This window comes from Callithrix jacchus, chromosome 12 (assembly GCF_049354715.1).
Source record: "Callithrix jacchus isolate 240 chromosome 12, calJac240_pri, whole genome shotgun sequence".
Classification (NCBI taxonomy): domain Eukaryota; kingdom Metazoa; phylum Chordata; class Mammalia; order Primates; family Cebidae; genus Callithrix; species Callithrix jacchus.
In genome coordinates this window covers 96705511-96724391 of record NC_133513.1, presented here as the reverse complement: position 1 = coordinate 96724391, position 18881 = coordinate 96705511, and the positions used below count along the sequence as shown (strand labels likewise).

The following is an 18881-nucleotide window of genomic DNA, read 5'->3' as shown; positions in this document are numbered from 1 at the left end:
CAATACTACCAGCACCTGGAACAGCACCTGACTTGGGACAGGCCTCCATCAGGACAGTGCTGGGTGGATCAAGGGAAGGAAGGAAGGATGGAAGGAAAGAAGAAAAGGCAGGGGAAGTCTTCCAAGAATGAATGGCATTCCAGGAGGCAGAAAAGGCAGGGAAGAGGGAGTCGTACGTGTATGTATAGACACTGTGAGTGTGAAGAAGAGAGGTTGCCAGGAATGGATCAGCCTGCTCAGACCAGAAGAGGTCCCAGGCAGCTTCTATAATCAGTGCAGATGGGTCCTACCTAGTTCATGGAGGTTGCTACCAAACTCTTCACGGCTGGTGTGGGGACCTGGCCAGTGGAACTGGCCGCTTTCAGGACTGTGTCTGGAGATTCTACTTGTTGAGGGCTCCAGGTCCTGGCTCTCACAGGAGCCCTGGAGGCTGTGGTTGGTCTAGGGGTTTAGCTGTTCTCATCTCCTTCACATGGAGAATAAAATCTAAGGTCCTCATGGTGGCTCTCAAGGCCTTACATGATCCAAGCCCAAAGGTCATGGCTCCCCGCCACTCTCTAAGCTTTAAAACCTCAGGTTGAAACCCCAGCTCAGCCACTTGATGGCTGTGTGACTTCGGACAGGTCTTTCAACCTCTCTGAGCTGCTATCTCCTCTAGGATAAAATGGGCCTGGTTAAAGTACTTGCTTCAAGGTTGTTGCGAGGGAGGGAATTCAGTGAAAAGCTTTTAGTGTGCACCTGCTGTGCACCGAGCACTTAGCTACCATTAACCCTGCCCTCACTCCTCCTCTGCCCGCTAAAGTCCCCACTACAAATCAGTCTTAGGGCTTCTGGAGGGAGCATCCATAGATCCCAGGCCCCAGACGAGGACACCGAAGTCCCCTTGGATAAGGGACCTGTTTCAGGGTCACACAGTCAGCCTGCGGCTTGGGTGGGACTTGAACCCAGGACTCACACCAGATGCCCCCACTCTTTCGCTGGTCTCACCTCTTCCCAGCCCAGTGTGGCAGGAAGAGGGACCTCCAGTTACTGCTTGGACGCTGCTTTCAGCACTGAGTGAATCTGATGAGTTAGGTCTGTTTCATGCCCCGTGCAATCTTCCTCGCAATGCTCATCAGGTTCCTGGGGCAGCATCTGCATGGCTTCGAAGGCTCTGGCAGAAGCTGAGCCTCCCCGTCAAAAGGCTGCATTACATTTACAAGAGGCCTTTAATGCCCTGTGGTCTCGGCTTCCTTAATGGGGATTTTCCTCCTCCTCCTTTTTCTCTCCCCCTTTTATATGGTCACCGGTTTGGCTTTCGGAGTGCGGTTTGGATTCCTAACAGAGAAATCAAGACTGGAGAATCCCTTCCAGGCCCTGCCTCCCTCTCTCCCCTACTGGTGGACGGTGCCAAAGCCCTGGGAACAGAAAACGCTGGTCCTGTTGGGATTTCAGCGGGAAAGAGGGAAGCCCCATTGGGCTTCCAAAAACTAAGCTGGGAATTGGCTTGTTCAGAAATTCTCCTCTGACCCTGCAAGTGAGCAGCAGATCCAGGAGCCTGGTGGGGAGGACAGGGCAGCCTCAGGCTCAGTGGCCCAGTGGCCTCACTCAGAGTGCAGCTCTAGGGTCCTGTGCCTGGGGCCAGCGTGGGGAGGAGTCAGGTGGCTCCTCTCTCCTACCTCCCTATCCCACCTTAGCCTTCCCTCCTCTGGACCTCATACACCTGCAGGGAGGCCTCAGTGCTCCTTAACTAGATTTTAAAATGAGTTCTATCTGCAACTACATCAGGAATGATCTAAGACCCAGCCAGAGCTTTGGCCAATGCTGAGGTGGAGGACTGGGAAAGGGACCTCATTTACCTCCCCATCTCCCTCCTTTCCTTTTCGTCCCCTGACAGGATGAGAAAGGACAGGAGTGCCATTTTTGGAGGCTGAGGCCCTGCTCCATGCAGGTTTGTGGGCCCTGCCCCTGCCCTCCTGTGGCCCCCCCAGATTTCCTCTGTATCTCAGATGGTCACAGGGCCCTGCTCATACGGCTGAACCACCGGTGTCACTGAGTCCAGCCATCACTCAGTTCCTGACAGACAACCGCCTGAGGTAGAAAGGTCCAGAATTCCAGCCCCAGGACCACCCATCTTCTTGGCAGTCCTGAGCACAGGTCTCCTCGTGTTTTCACTATTACACAGCATCCCCCTGGCCCCACACATGTAGCCTGTGGCATGCGAACAATCAAGTGACAGCCAACCAAAAAAGGGTAGGAGGCAAAGAGGCAAAGGAATCCCGAATCTGTAACATCTTCCCCCAAGGAGCAGCGGCGTCTCCAGTGTCTGGATAAATCATGTTTTATCTCCTTTCAAAAGGAACGCAAAGCAGAGCCACTTCATCTTGACGACGTTGTCTGTCTGCACAGTGTTGTCCATCTGACAGGGAGAGGGCCCACTCTCTGGCTTCAGAGAGGAGAGGAGGAAGGAGAGCTTGAGCAAGAGTCCAGGAGAGGAACAAAAATGACCCAGCAAGCTCATTGAGCATCTGCTGAATGCTAATCCTAGTGCTCCACAGAGTGTGGGGGCAGGCAGGAGGGGTGAGCTGCAGAGCCATCACGGAGAGATGAGAGACCCACAGGAAGCAAGTCACATGCCATGGGACACGCTCACACGTTCCACTGTCTGACTTCAGCAGGGCTGGCGACCAGTGCTCGTGGTGGCAGGGAAGTCAGGGATGGCTGCAGCTGTGGTTTTCATAGCCCCCGGGTTCTCTGTCTGTTCACCTCTGGCTGCCAAAAGGCTGCTCACGGGAGCCACTGGGGCTCTCTACCTCAGGGCTTTGTCTAGCCGTGGGTGCACACTCAGAAGACATGCTGGAGTTAACGCCCTCAGAGACAGCCCTCAGTGACAGACAGGGAGCTGGTGGGTAGATCCCTAGCTTCCGAGTGCCAGATACATTCTCTGTTGTCTCCTGGAGCCCACCGCCCAGCAGAATTGAGCTCCGATTGCCCACCATGACTAACTGGGCTGATAATACTTGCTTCCCCTTGCTGCCCTTACTGTCCCACTCCCCTAATATTTCTTGGGGATCACCTCCAAAATAAACAAATGCCAGTCAAATCCTTGTTTCTGGGGACACGTCTGGATTCAGATTCTAAATTTCACAGACTAGAAAAGGACTATGCCTTGACGCATTTGTTGCCATTGAATGTGGCCAGCTTGGGAGAGCCAGCTGGGAAGGGCTGAGGGGCTGGCATTTCCTCTAAGCCTTGCTCATACCTGCAGTGGGGTGTCCCAGCCCAGCTGGCAGCAGCCCATATGGCTGGAGGCTGCATGCACACAGAGGCCAGGAAATACTCAGATTGGGACAGCCGTGCTTCCCTTGGTATTGCCTTGTGCCCGCCCTGGAAGGAGCCACCCACCTAGACTAAGAATAGGAATTCCTGCCCAGCTGGCAGGAACGAATGCCGATTTCTCAAGGAGGGATGGGCCTGAAAACAAAGCGTAGCATGTGGGCTGGGCTCTACTTTGTGTTGATTTGCAAGGTCACTTGAGAGCCGCACCCACTCCGGGCATTCATCGATCCTACCATTAGATCCAGGCGAGGTGGCCTGGCCAAGTCGCTCATTGAATCCCAAGATGGCAGCCTCCAGGGCTCCTCACCTGCCAGAGAGGTCCTGGGCTCTCAGCCTAGGGCGCCTCCTGCCCTCCAGGAAAGGTGACCGCTCCTCTCTTGTTTCCTCGACCATGGACAGGGGTGGTGGCAGGTATTGCTGGACTAAGATGCTGAGAAGCCAGGGGAGTGGGGAATGAGAGGGTCCCTGTGGCAGTTTTAGCCAGAATTCCCTACTCATGAGCATCTCTCTTCCAGGCAAGATCCTCTTCCGCAGAAGCCACATCCGGGATGTAGCTGTGAAGAGGCTGAAGCCTATCGATGAGTACTGCCGGGTAAGAGTGTGTCTGGGGCTGGGGGAGGGGCTCAGGGAGGGCTCCGGGGAGGGGAGGGGAGGGGAGGGGCCCATCTGCCTGAGTCTGTCCATCTGTGAAAGAAGGCTGCTGTACAGAACCCTCCTGAGGCCTGGTGTTTCCTGGCCAGAGGGTTAGGCCTGGGGTCACCCCGTAGTTGGGCCACTCTCTGGGACACAAAGACCTCAGGTTCACAGCTAAGCCTCTGTGCCTGTCAGGACATATCCATGTTTACAAAACACGGCTTTAAGTCACTTCCTGTGGGAAGTGAACTGAACTCAGGAGCTAAGTCAAAGAGCCTCCTGCTCCTTCCTGCTTGCTTCTCTATGTGGGATTCTGCTGTACATAGAAGGACTGTTTCTTTGAATTCCGGTTGGGATGTTGTGGAATCAGTTTAATAGCATCAGCAGCGCACATTTGTTAATTTCCCTATATCTTGGTAACTACAAATGTTCATATACACATCTTTACAGATGCAGGTGTTCACACACACACACACACGCACATGCGCGCGCGCGCACACACACACACACATATTAACATAGCCAGTGCCAAAGAGCAGGCAGGAGAAGGACAGCAGTGTCATGTGCCAGAGCCCACCTGTCTGTCTGCTTGATTAGAGCCCAGCGCTCCTGCAGTGAGCATGAGCGGCTATCAGAGGCTCTCAGTTTCCTTTGCACATGGCCTCTGGAGGGCCAGACTTCCCGGGTTCAAAGCCTTGACTAATTTCGTGAACTTGGGCAAGTTGCTTAACTTCCCGGAGCCTCAATTTCCACGTGTCCAGTAGGGAGGTGAACACACAGGGTGCCTCCACACAGGGGGGTCACGAGGATGGGATGAGCTGGCACATTGTAGGGCAGCAGCACACCATCTGGCTCAGAGGAAGCATTCAGCAGATGCTTTTATGATTATTTTTACAAAGGGCAAACAATTTGTTTTTAAAAAACAAGCAAATGAAAGGCTTTATTTTTTATTTTATTTATTTATTTATTTTGGTGAGACAAAGTCTTGCTCTGTGGCCCAGGCTGGAGTGCAGTGGCACCATCTCGGCTCACTGTAATCTCCACCTACTGGGTTCAAGCAATTCTTGTGCCTCAGCCTTCTGAGTAACTGGGATTATAGGTGTGCGCCACCGCGCCTGGCTAATTTTTGTATATTTGGTAGAGACGTGGTTTTGCCATGTTGACCAGGCTGTTCTCAAACTCCTGGCCTCAAGCGATCCGCCTGTTTCAGCCTCCCAAAGTGCTGGGATTACAGATGTAAGCCACAGCACCTGGCCTTTTTTTTTTTTTTTTTTTTTTTTTTGAGATGGAGTCTCCCTCTGTTGCCCAGGCTGGAATGCAGTGGCGCGATCTCCACTCTCTGCAACCTCCACCTCCCAGGTTCAAGCGATTCTCCTACCTCAGCCTCCTGAGTAGCTGGGATTACAGGCGCGCACCACCATGCCCAGCCAATTTTTGTATTTTTAGTAGAGACGGGGTTTCACCATGTTGGTCAGGCTGGTCTAGAACCCCTGACCTTGTGATCCGCCCCTCTTGGCCTCCCAAAGTGCTGGGATTACAGGCGTGAGCCACCGTGCCCAGCCCCCGGCCATATTTTTAACGTGCTTTCAAGACAGGGTCTCATTCTGTTGCCCAGGCTGGTGAAAGGTTTTATTAAAAGCAAATAAAAAGTTAAAAGGCAAATAAAAAATAAAAAGAAGAAAATAAAAAAGCAAACATGAAATAATTTAATGTTTCTGCTGGGCACCATTGGCTTTAGTAGAGCTAGAATTTCGTAGTTAAATGAAACCCACTGTGGTTCCTAACTCAAAAATCTTGAGAAGATATGGTATAATGTGTTATAATGTGGAAATGTAGTCTACAGGTTCACAGGTGTTAGCGTATTGGAGGGAGAAGAGCTGGAGTCGAATCCCAGTGCCCACTTACTAGCTACATGACCTTGGGCAAGTTGCTTTGCCTCTCTGAGCCCTAGTTTGCTTATCTGTAAAATGAATATAAAAACACTATCTCACATGGGGGCAGAGTAGGAAGAATATATATCACAGTGTCCTCATACAGAGCTGTTGTAGGAGGATCACTTGAGGCCAGGAGTTCAAGACCAGCCTGAGCAGCATAGTGAGCCCTCATTGCCCCAAAAAAAGTTTAAAATTAGCCAGGCGTGGTAGCACACACCTGTAGTTGAGGTGAGAGGACTGCTTGAGTCAGGACATCAAGGCTGCAGTGAGCTACGATCATGCCACCACACTCCAGCCTGGGTAATAGGGAAAGATCCTGTCCCTAAAAAAAATAAATAAGTAAAAATGTTGAAATAAGAACCAACTGGCTAAATTTATTATCTGGTGTTCCCAAGCCTATGAGAAAAAAAGACAATGTACTCTCCATTAAACTGAAGCTTGAATTTCGTGACTGTGCACATTATAGTTGGGTCACATGTTCTGCCTTATTTCAAAAGGATACCCCAGTGCTGGATTCCCTTAAGCTAGCAAGTCTTCTTCAGACCAATATTCATTTTTCTCTTTAACAGACATTCACTGTTTCTGGTTAAATTGATGGCTGCAGCATGAGCTTTTATTTCTCTTTAATCCTTTCCCAAGAAGCTAAATAAATGGGCAAAGCTAATGGGGGAGGGGGCAAAGGGTGGGAGGAAGGCTTTTCCAGCTGGGATCTATAGCCAGATTAGCCAGCCCAAGGCATCTGCAGTTGGGCTCCATGGAAATGTGGTCTGCTGGATCATCCGGAGGAGGAAGTGATAGCATCTTATCTCCTGGGATCAGGCTTTGAACAGGACTCCTGATTCAGAGGGGCTCTGGAGCTCCAGTGTGCCGTGGGTAGCTGGAGGAGCCATTGAAGCGGGGTCTACAAGAGGAGGGGCCTCCTAACCTGATTAGCACAGATGGAAACTGCTCAGAGCCAGACAAGGAATGGAGCCATGGGTCCACCAAGCAGACAGCCCTCTCTCTCACAGGCAGTGATTTACTGTGAGAATGGCCGGGGGTGGGACAGTTCAGAGTGACCTTTAATTCTGCTGAACTAGGAGGCTGGGATCTGTGGTCTGATTGTCTGAGAAACCCACTGACCTTGGAATGGTTTTTAGAGACAAGACCATGGCCATTGCCACCAGCTTTGCATTTCACAGCTCTGCCTCCAGATGGGCCACTCAGCATCACTGCCAACCCCAGCCAGCTTCACAGCCAGTGCCATGTGCAGTCCGCTCCACAGCCAGCCCTTCCCCTGTCTCTACCTACCCTCGTCTATGCACTGCCTACCTAGTGCCTCTGGAGTCTCTACTCACAGTCCCCTGCATAGCCCACCTGCTTGGCTGACTATCTTCCTTGGACCTGCTGGACAATGTGGGCTCAGAGTCTGGGGTTTGATGGGAATTCAAATGCACCCAAAATTGTGCAGCTGGCTCTGCACCCCGAGCAGCCGGCTCCCTGCAAGGCCTCAGGCATAGAAAGTCTGACTGTGCAGTGGACCTCCCAGACTTCAGGGTCCCTGCCCTTGCTGGCCAGCCAGTTTCACCTGTGAAACCTAATGGCGGTTTCACAGCCCAGTCTCAGCATTAATTTTTAACGTATAGGCAGCAGATTGGAGGAGAATCACCGAAAATTTACCACATGCCAACTGAGTGATCATTTTATGTGGCACTTGAGGGTCAGGTGTGTATGAAGAGGGGTTCCAAAGGCATTTCTTGAACTTCATAAATTAATGTAAAGGGCAACATGGTAACGCAGTGAATATTTAATGGGTGGGACTCCACAAGTTGAAGACTTTCATCAGACTAACAAGAGTCAGGTATGCCATAGAGGCTTGGACTCACCGCTTTTTAAGTGACTCTGTTTACCCCATTCCTAGGGGTGAAATACATGTTTGCAGTGTTTGTCCAGGGGATAAAATAAATCTCCTGGGGAGTTCAGAGAGGAGTGTGAGAGTGTTTGAGAATGATCAACTCACCCTTTGACATGTTAATGACAATCATACAAGTCTCCACTTCCTGGTTGGTACAACTAGAAGTTTTTTGCTACCCAAATAGCTGAGCTTGTTTCTAGTATTCGTCTGTCTGTGACACATTTGCTTTCAGGGATCAATGGCTTTCTCTGCAGGAGGGAAGAGGGATTGGGTGCGGTCAGGCTTAGGCGCAGGAAGTCTGAGCCCAACAAGAGGTCAGCATTGAAGGGTAAGGATCTCCTGACCCTCCCCTCTGCACCACCCTGACTCATTTATTTTTATTCCCACTTCCCAGACTTGAAAACTGAGGCTATTGCATGGCGGTGGTTCCTAGTCCCAGGTATTCTGTTTTCCACTGTGGGATTTTTCACCACAGCCAATCACTGGCTCTCCCCCTGGGAAGAGAAACGTCATTCCTGTGGTCTTTGTTCTGAAAGCAGACCTGGCCCAGGAAAGGCCTTGCCAGTGGGGAGGCTTACTCAGAGGCCAAGGCTGATCTGTTGATGAGGGGCCTCCTGAGTGGCCTGGTGCTCTGGGGGAACCCAGGTAGTAGAATCTCGCCATCTCCCTGACAGACCGAGGAGAAGGAGTTTCTAGGCTGAGATAAAGCAGATCCTGTCCCTTTTCTCCTTAAAGACCTTCAGAGGGCCGTGCACAGTGGCTTATGCCTGTAATCCCAGCACTTTGGGAGGCCAAGGTGAGCCGATTGCTTGAGCTCAGGGGTTTGAGACCATCCCGGGCAACATGGTGAAACCCCATCTCAGCAAAAAAATACAAAAAGTAGCTGGGTGGGATAGTGCATGCTTGTAGTCCCAGCTACTCAGGAGGCTGAGGTAGGAGGGTCACTGGAGCCTGGGAGGTAGAGGCTGCAGTGAACCATGATTGCACCATGGCACTCCAGTCTGGGTGACAGAGTGAGACCCTGTTTCAAAAAAACACAGGACTCTTTCAGAGGAGTCCCACTGCCCCCGAGAACATCTAAGCACCTCAGCTGGGCCCTCTGTGGGCTGGTTCCAAGTGCTGCTGGGGCCTGGAGGCCTTCCCCAACCAGCCAGTCCTCCGCCCCTGAGCCTGTTCTGATCCCCTGCCTGGGGGCACATTCATCTTCTACAGTGGGCCCCTCCATGAGCCTCACAACTCCCCAGGAACAGCTGATCATGCCTGCCACTCTGCCCCCAGAGGACTGTGCCTACCTTCGACTCCGCGCATTTCTCCTCTGCAGGAGGGTGACTCCTGTGTCCATCTTCTCCCAGATCTGAGCTCCTTGAGGGCCACATCTGTTATCTCTGTGTCTTTATTAATAAACAGGAAGCCCAGCCCTAAGGGGGTGTTTAGCCCGTATCTGATGACAAGATGGAAAGATCACAGGTAGACAAAACTTCCTCAAAGAGTGACCTGTCCCCCAGGCCCTGACGTACTAAGATCCCTCGTGAAATGGCTTAAACTGCTACCAGGAATTAGACACCATTTACATTTCAAGGGGAGTCGCTGCTCAGACCCTTCAAAAAGAAAACCCATGTGTTTTGAATACTCTGATTTCAGAAATTCAGTGAGACCCCAGCTTTCTAGATGGTGACCTAGGAAGAACAGTCTGGGCAGTTAGAGACAGCCCCAGAGGTGAGGCTGGAAGGACACAGGTGGGAGGCCAGAGGCGCAGGATGCCAGCACCCTGTTGCCACACCTCCAAGCCCACCCAGAGCGGCCAGGCTTTTACTGATTTCCAGGGACTAGAAAATGATGTTTAAAAAAAGAAAAAAAACCATTGTGTGGGAAGGAGCACTTAAAAAAAAAAGAAATTAAAGAAAAGAAACTGATGCTGCTGAAAAGAGAGGAGCAGTTGCCGGGTGGGGTCACTCACGCATGTAATCCCAGCATTTTGGGAGGCCAAGGTGGGCAGATCACATGGTTAGGAGTCCGAGACCAGCCTGACCAACATGATGAAACCCCGTCTCTACTAAAAATACAAAAATCAGCTGGGCATGGTGGGGCGCACCAGTAATCCCAGCTACTCAGGAGGCTGAGGCAGGAGAATCGCTTGAACCCTGTAGGCAGAGGTTGCAGTGAGTCAAGATCACGCCATTGCACTCCAGCCTGGGCTACAAGAGCAAGACTCGGTCTGAACAAAAAAAAAGAGATAGAGAAGCAGTTGATCCTGTGTAGAGTGGACACCCATGGTGTTTTGCCAAATGTAGAGCTTTGCTCTTTGTCCTGACACTGGTGGGCTCCGTGGAGGATAACTGTTTCCAAGCAGAGGGCCTGAGCACAGTCTGCCTGGGCCCCCTCCTATGCCACTTGCATGTGCCAAGACCAGATTTGTGGCCACCGTGTCTGAGTGGAGGTCTCAGAGACACGCAATGCATCCACTGTCTCCCTTGTCTAGAACCATTGGCCATGATGACACTCAGTGCTAAGTGATGGCTCATGTCATGGTCCCCAGAAAATGCTCTTGAGGGGCAGGAGCTGCTGGAGACTGTGGGACAGTCAAGGAACTGTAAAAGGGGAAACTGGCAGGACTAGCTGAGGGCAAAAGCTGAATGGCTCTTCAGCACCTCATTACCAGTCCCCCGACCCAGGTACCACTACCCCAGCCCCTTCCTGCATGCCATTTCTGCAGATCTGCTCTCAGCCAGCTCACTGACCCCCAGTTCACAGAATGGCAGGGTTAGAAGGGACTGAGGCCAGCTCATCTGACATCCTCCAGAGACCTGCTTGGTTCCAGCAGCCCCACAGGGCAGTGCTTCCTGCCACTCGCCCCAGAACTGCAGGGCTATAAAGTCATGCTCATTTCATCCCTTCTCCAACCTGAGGCCTTTAGAACCCTCTGAGCTCACCTGAGCTCTATTAGAAAGTCTCAATCATATTGATTGATAGATCAGACAGATGAATCCACTGGTGATGGTGCTGTTTACAGTTAGAGTTGTTAACAGTTAGACCTGGAAGAAATTTCAGAATGTCTCAAACCTAGATTTGTCTCAGCTGTGTTCCACGGGATGTCACGAGGAGTTGTTAGGAAAATCAGCACCACAGTCCAAAACCTGTGGGTAAAGCTGGCGGCAGGAGGGAGTGGATCAGGGCATAGGCTCTGGACTCAGCCTCATTCAAAATTTTGCTACTTATGGTCAGATGTGGTGGGTCATGCTTGTAATGCCAGCACTTTGGGAGGCCGAGGCAGGTGGGTCACTTGAGGTCAGGAGTTCGAGACCAGCCTGGCCAACTTGGCGAAACCCCGTCTCTACTAAAAATACACAAATTAGCTAGGTGTGGTGTCACATGCCTGTAATCCCAACTACTCAGGAGGCTGAGACAGGAGAATCACTTGAACCCAGGAGGTGGAGGTTGCAGTGAGTCGAGATCATGCCACTGCACTCCAACCTAGGTGACAGAGTGAGACTTCGTCTAAAAAAAAGAAACATAAAAAACCTTTGCTACTTACTAGCTGTGAGGCCTCAAGGAATTACTTAACCTCTGCCTGCTTTAGTCTCTTCTTCTGTAAAACTGAAATCATAGTCACACTGTCCCCTTTAGAGTTGGTGTGCTGATTAAATGACACACCCCACAGGACGCTGTCAGTAGTAGGTAGTAAATGCTGGCCTGTGCTAAGCTCCACAGATTGCTTTTCTGCAGGACTTCTCAGAGTCTTTGTGATGGTCATAAACATGGTAATCCCCAAGGCTAAGATCGGGGACTGTCAAGGCAGATTTCACATGTGCCTCCAGAGTGCATTTCACCTTATCACGCAGTTCTTCCATGAGACATGCTTCAGGATTCCATCTTATCTTGGAAGAAATGACAACCGGAGAAGTGACGTGAGCTGCCTAAGGTCACATAGCAAGTATATAACTGCAGAACTGGAACTGGAGTTCAACTCTCCTGTCTCTCATTCTAGTGCTCTTTCGAGTGTGCATCACTGCTTTCTCCTAAAGAATGACGATGGCAGCAGTGACACTAATGTTATCACGGCTCTCATCTACTGAGTGCTTGCCCTGCACCAGGCATTGCACTAAGCTTCTCGTATTCATCTCACTTAACCTCCTAACAGCTAGGTAGGTGCCACATCTCATCCCAGAGCTCAGAAAAGGGAGGAATGCATCCAGCCTCACATAGCCCATAAATGGCAGAGCCAGGACCCAAACCCATATTTGCCTGCAGCCCAAGATCCTGAGGTTCTGAGGCCCTGACTTTACCACCACATGGCATACATCATGAATGTCTCATGGCAGAAATTTAGACCTGAGCTGGGGTGCTAACCCTGGTATACTCATGTATGTGGCCCCCCCACCCTGTTTTTCTCAGAATGGCTGGGCTTAGGGGTTCCCTGGCCCTGGCCATCATCACCAGCCCAGGCTGTGGGGAGTCACTGCTCAGCATCACCGTCTCCTGCCAAATGATTTTGGCCAGAGCTGAGCTTTGGCAGTAGCTCTGATGGAAGCTGCTCTGGGCCGAGAGCCTCTTGTCAGCCTGAAATCAGGACAAGCCCTCCACGCGGCTCCCCTCAAGGGCTCCCTGTTAAATAAAGATGCCGCAGTGGTTCCACCAAAAGGCCTCTTTGTCTGAGGCCCTCGAATCCTCTGCCTCCGGAATGCAGGTCTCTGTCGGCATGAAGAGCCCCTCTGTTCCCTGCCAGGGCTGGGTGAGCTGTGGCCGGCCAGGGTCTGTGCTTAGGGTGGGTGGCAGCACGCTGAGCTGGGAGGGCACTAGCACTCCAGGACGTTGAAACCCGCCCTCTCCTGCCCTGTGTTCGTCCCTCTCACTTTCAGGGGGATCACGCAGCCGTGACTGTCTGCACACAGCTGGGATCCCTGGTAATGGTTTCCTCCTGCCTTCTGCCCTTCCCGACCCCATCAGCGCTCCCTCTGAGGCCCCTCATCCTCCCTGCCAGAGGCCTTGATGCTCATGCCTGACTTTCTCTCCCTCCCTCTCGCTCTCTGTCTCTCTCTTTCTTCAGTTTTTCATTTCCTTTTCCTTCTTCCCTGCCCAAGGAGATCACAGCATAAACTGCGTGCATCAAATTAGACTTAAACACTTTGGGGGCAGGCTCCACCCATCTGACCTACACAGCTTGGGGCTTGGATTCTGCCCCTTTCCTCACTTATGGCTTCACCCCCAGCAGCCTCAGTGTCCCCATCGTACATGGAGACAATGATGTCTACCTCCAGGACAAAGTGGGGTGACATGTCATCAGATTTGCTCTCTCTCAACCCTGTAAAACCAGGCACAGCCCTGTGTGTGACACGCACTGCCAAGCCCTCACTGTTTGGTAGACGCCTGGAGGAGTAGAGGGGCCAAGGGCAGGGCCTGACGCATAGCTGCTCATTTAGTATTCATTTTCCGTTCCCGTTACTTGCCTATTGATGGAGATGTGCTACGTTAGAGACCCCTGGAAAGCCACGAGCCCCAGAAGGAGTAATGGGAGTTTCTTCATGCCCTCTCACCTGCTATGGTCTGCTCCTGTCTCATCTTGCCTGGGTGTGGATTTGGCATTGAGAAGGGCCCATCTTGATAGGATGCCTGCTGCTAGATGGCACACTTGAGTTGTTATCCAGCCAGCTCAGAGAATGACTAAACCGTCACTTTCCTCTTCCTCAGTATTATAATTCTATTGATGAGCCTAAGATTATCTGTGGGTGTTTTGCCCCACTGTCATGTCCCATGACTCCTGGCTATTGCGCTTATAGACACGGAAATCTTTACTACTTTATCCATTTTTCATTCATTCATTTATTTAAACATATTAATCGAGTGCCTGCTTAATGTCAGGTATCTACTAGGATCTGCGGAGACTAGAGTCAACAGAACAGACTAAAATCCCTGCCTGCATGGAGCTTACCTGCCAGTGAGTCTTTCCCACCCTCATGGGTGCCTGTGGGCAGGCCACATGGTCTCTGCACACCTCCATATCCTCACCTGTAGTATGGGAATGAGAATCGTGCCCCCATGAGGACCCTCGCAAGGATTTCCAGAAACAACACTCACAGACTCACTGTACTTGGCCCGGGAGCCACTGGATCCAGGCCTTGCATCTGAATCTGGTCATGTGTGTGAGGTTTCAGGAGGCGGGGGCATGGGACAGGGTCCTGTCTTACAGACCAGGAGGCTTCTCATCACAGTTTCTCACACGCCCTGTTTGTTGGCTCCTCCAGTCTGGGGTTGTTCTGTCTTCTCCCGGCTCTAGCCCTTAGTTCCTTGTCCCCCGTCCCTCAGTCCTGCTTTGGCAGTGTCCTCTCCTTTCGGTTTGGACCAAGGGATCCTTCCTTGACCCAGCATTTCTCCCCATACTAAATTGAGGGGCCCAGAAAGCGGGGCTACACCTGGACTCAGCCTACACCCCCAACCCCTCCATGTCGGACTGGGCCAGCTCAGGGTCCTGTGGCTGGTGTGCAGCATGAACTCTGGCTACCTTCTTTTTATTTTATTTCATTTTACTTATTTATTGTGGGCTTTTTGGTTTTGTTGTTTTGTTTGGTTTGGATTGGTTTTTTGAGACAGAGTCTCGCTGTGTCACCCAGGCTGGAGTGCAGTGGTGCAATCTCAGCTCACTGCAACCTCCGCCTCCCGGGTTCAAGTGATTCTCCTGCCTAAGCCTCCCGAGTAGCTGCCATTACAGGCATCTGCCACCATACCCAGCTAATTTTTGTATTTTTAGTACAGATGGGGTTTCACCATGTTGGCCAGGCTGGTCTCCAACTGCTGACCTCAAGTGATCTACCTGCCTCGGTCTCCCAAAGTGCTGGGATTACAGGCGTGAGCCACTGCGCCCAGACTGACTCTGACCACTTCCTGACCTAGTGCCTCACTTTCCAGCTGCAGCCTCGCCCCCTGCCTGGATGACAAGCTCACAGCTGGTGCACACGCTTGCCATGACCACTCTTCTCATAGGATGCCCACTCCTCTCTGCTTGTCCAAACCTTGCCAACTCCACTAGCCGTACGCATGCCCAGAAGCCTTTCCAGGCCCTTCAGTTTACACTGTTTCCCCAAGTATCCTCAGCTTTGCCTAAAATAAGCCCTGCTAGCCATGCTCCTGCCTGCCTCCCATGGCCCCCTCCCTTGCTCTGGGCCCTCAGGCCACACTGGCCTTCATTCATCTCCTGGAACCAACATGCTTGATCACCCTGCCTCTACCTTGACCAGTTAGTTCTTACCCATCTTTCAGAATTTAGCTTTAGAGAGCCCTTCCTGAAACACTGCCTCCCCATCTCCCGCATCTTCTTGGGTCCTATCAAATCCATCATAGCACTCTGTCATCCTTGGCAGCACTTAGCAACTGGTCATTAAATAATTAATTTTGCGGTCAGTGTTTAGGGAGTGTGAATGCTGGTGCAGCTGAAGTGTGGCCAGTGGGAGACAAGCCTGGGAGGACGTGACCTTGGACTGTCAGGTTAGAGATCTTGGACTTTTTCTGTGTGCAGGAGGGAATTCCCTCAGGTTCCTGCAGAACGGCTAGCTCCTGAGGACCCTGAGACCCCAGGGTTCCAGGGTTCCAGGGTCCCAGGGTCCTAGGGTTCCAGGGTTCCAGGGTTCCAGGGTCCCAGGGTCCCAGGGTCCCAGGGTTCCAGGGTTCCAGGGTTCCAGGGTCCCAGGGTTCCAGGGTCCCAGAGTTCCAGGGTCCCAGGGTCCCAGGGTCCCAGGGTTCCAGGGTCCCAGGGTCCCAGGGTCCCAGGGTTCCAGGGTTCCAGGGTCCCAGGGTCCCAGGGTCCCAGGGTCCCAGGGTCCTAGGGTTCCAGGGTCCCAGGGTCCCAGGGTTCCAGGGTTCCAGGGTTCCAGGGTCCTAGGGTTCCAGGGTCCCAGGGTCCCAGGGTCCCAGGGTTCAGGTCTTTTCTTTGTAAGCCGGTTGTTTAGTTTGGTGACTGGATGGTTGGATGGCTGGTTGGTCATTTGACTGGATGGTTTATAGGTAGGTTGATTTCATAACTGGATAGGTTTTTCTGTTGTTATTGTCTTGTTGATTATTGGCTGGTTGGTTAGTTGGTCAGTTAGTTGACTGGTTAGTTAGTTGAGAGAAATGGATAAAAAGGAGGAAAGGGGCCGAGCACGGTGGCTCACGCCTATAATCCCAGCACTTTGGGAGGCCGAGGCGAGTGGATCACGAGGTCGAGATTGAGACCATCCTGGTCAACAAGGTAAAACCCCGTCTCTACTAAAAATACAAAAATTAGCTGGGCATGATGGTGCGTGCCTGTAATCCCAGCTACTCGGGAGGCTGAGGCAGGAGAATTGCCTGAACCCAGGAGGTGGAGGTTGCGATGAGCCGAGATCGCGCCATTGCACTCCAGCCTGGGTAACAAGAGCGAAACTCCGTCTCAAAAAAAAAAAAAAAGAGGAAAGGAAGGAAAGTTTATTGCTTAATTCATTCTTTGATTGGTTGATTTGTTGAGTAGTTGTCTGGGTGGACAGGTGGGTGGCTGGTTGACCATGTCTTCCATGGCAGCCCTTGATCCTCTCTGTCACTGCTGGGGCAGGGTGACACTGTCTTGGTTCTCCTGTTCCCAGGTGCTTCACACCTAATGCCCTTTCTTTCTGTCTTTCTGCAGGCACTTGTCCGGCTGCCACCCCACATCTCACAGTGCGATGAAGTCTTCCGGTTCTTTGAGGCTCGCCCTGAGGATGTCAACCCTCCAAAAGAGTAAGTGCTAGCCGAGGCCTCTCCTGTGTGCTTGGGAGGCATGGACTAAAGCGGGGTGGCCAGCCCAGGGAGGCTAAGGCTGTGGGAACATGCGCAGAGGAGAGCTAGCAGGGCCAGCTGGGCTAAAGAACAGCAGTCCAAAGGAATGGGGGACATTGCTCCCCGGGCTCCTAGTACCGGAGCCCACTCCTCATTTTCTGTTACCCAGGGCTGCAAGTGAAAGTGTCTCTGAGGCATTTGTGGAGAAGGTTTTCCTACAAACTCTTTCTGGCTCACAGGATTGCTATAAGGAGCAGATGAGATAACAGAAAATATAATGGTCATGCCATTGAGATGGCTCACAGCTAGCACAGTCCTTGCCCTTTGCTGTCATGGATACAAAGCTCGCAGCATGTGCTGCCCAGGCTGAAAACTCACCTGCCAAATAACGGCCGTCCTGGGCTGCTACCACAGATTGTATAACCATCATCAATAGTCATAATGGATGTATCCGATGTCTTTTATCTATAGCATTTTATGATAGGCATTATCATATTCTATAGTCCTATTTACAGAGGAGGAAACCATGGCTCAGTGAGGTTAAGTGCTTTTCTCCAAAGTCATGCAGATGGTTTGATAGGAGACAGGCCAAGAACTGAACCTAAGTCTGTGGTTCCTAGCAGCCCAGTGCTGGCTAATGTTTCCATGTTTGGAGAGAAACAGGGAACCATGTAGGTCTTTGTTCTCTCTGGAATTGGGATGCTCTGGGCTGGTGGTCAGGATGGCCCACCCAGCCATGCTGGTTTCTCCCACACAGGACCCAGATCCATCTGGATGGCCACCCTCTCTTGCTCAGAGTGTTCTGCTCACCAGTAGTCCCCAGCATAGGTTTTCACTGGAGAGAAAAATCCAGTTCCCACCCAGGAGCTGATGGGCAGAAGGCAGGGAGGGGTGTTGGATAGGATAGAGGGTTTGGGCGAGGACTGAAGGGGATGCTGATGAATCGCCCCACTCCATCACTGTCCCCTGGAGGCTTAAAGTACCAGATGGGTGAGAGAGAGGTAGTTGGGGTGGCTACTACGGAGGGAAAGGAGACTCGAGTAGGCCAGAGGAACTCTCTGGGACAGGTGGGGAGGGGCACGGGGCACCTGGCAATGGGGAGGAGAAAGCCTGAAGATGAGGATGCGCATTGCGTGGTTCTGGAGGTGCCATCCACACTGCACTTTCTGTGAATGTGCCATGAGATTGTAGAATGTGTGGCCTGCACACCATACATGGGAGTCGTGCCTAAAGGGGCCCTTCTCTCTTCATGCATGCTAAAGACTAATAGCCTGAAATGGCCTGGGCATTTTGAGGAAGGAAAAAGCAGCTCAGAAGCCCACCTGGCCTAGCAAAGGTCATCTTCATTGATGGCTCCCTCAAGCAAGAAACAAGATAAGTCCCTCAGGAACTTATCAGCAACTTGGTTCACAGTGTGAAGTAGTGGGAAGCCACAGGGTATAGGATGCAAGGTCTCGAGTTCACATCCCAGTTCTGCTGCTGCTAGCAGTGTGGTGTCCAGGCACATCCCTCACGTACTTCCCCAAGCCTCCCTGTGGTCCCTAGTGGCTTAGTGCTGGCTGAAGTTTCTACTTTAGGAAGAAACGGGGATGAATCTTAAATTCAGCTGATAAAAAAAAAAGGCTAGGCACAATGGCTCACACCTGTAATTTCAGCACAAGGTAGGTGGATCTCTTAAGCCCAAGAGCTCAAGACCAGCCCTGACAACATAGTGAGACCTTTTCTCTACAAAAATAAAAAATTTAAATTTAAAAAGAAAGAATAGAGAGAAATGGGAAATCATCTGTAAAGAGGAAATAGTGATTAAGCCCTGTTCTTGCAGCCTCCAAGGGTTATTCATGAAACTCAGATGAGGAGACGTAGGAGAGGTTTGCACCAGGGCTGGTATATTATTATTATTATTTTCCCTCTGTCACCCAAGCTGGAGTGCAATGGAGCAATCTTGGTTCACTGCAACCTTCACCTCCCAGGTTCAAGCAATTCTTGTGTCTCAGCCTCCCTAGTAGCTGGGATTATAGGTGTGTGTCACCACACCTGGCTAATTTTTGTATTTTTAGTAGAGACAAAATTTCACCATGTTGACCAGGTTTGTCTCAAACTCCTGAGTTCCAGTGATCCACCCACCTCAGCCTCCCAAAGTGCTGGGATTACAGGCATGAGCCACGGTGCCTGGCCAGGGCTTGTATATTCTTATCCCCACATTAACAGATTAGAAAACAGGTGCTCACAGCTGGAGCGGGAATTTGAACCCAGAACTTGCAGATTACAAGCAGAAGCCCACCCTCTTCTGTTTCTCCCGCCTGCTTAGCAGGTTTGGAGACTGTGGTCCTGAAGCTCCTCAG

At 51.6% G+C, this 18881-nt stretch overlaps 1 protein-coding gene across 4 annotated transcripts in view; it reads left to right on the top strand.

Moving 5' to 3' along the window:
- Nucleotides 1-18881, top strand: part of SH3PXD2A (SH3 and PX domains 2A) — a 260492-nt gene that overhangs the window by 120957 nt on the left and 120654 nt on the right. For all 4 annotated transcript variants that reach the window (XM_078346419.1, XM_003734515.7, XM_035268976.3 and 1 more), the window contains exons 4-5: nucleotides 3834-3910; nucleotides 16409-16500. In XM_078346419.1, coding sequence (XP_078202545.1) covers nucleotides 3834-3910; nucleotides 16409-16500 — 169 coding nt within the window. The remainder of the gene's footprint in view (nucleotides 1-3833; nucleotides 3911-16408; nucleotides 16501-18881) is intronic.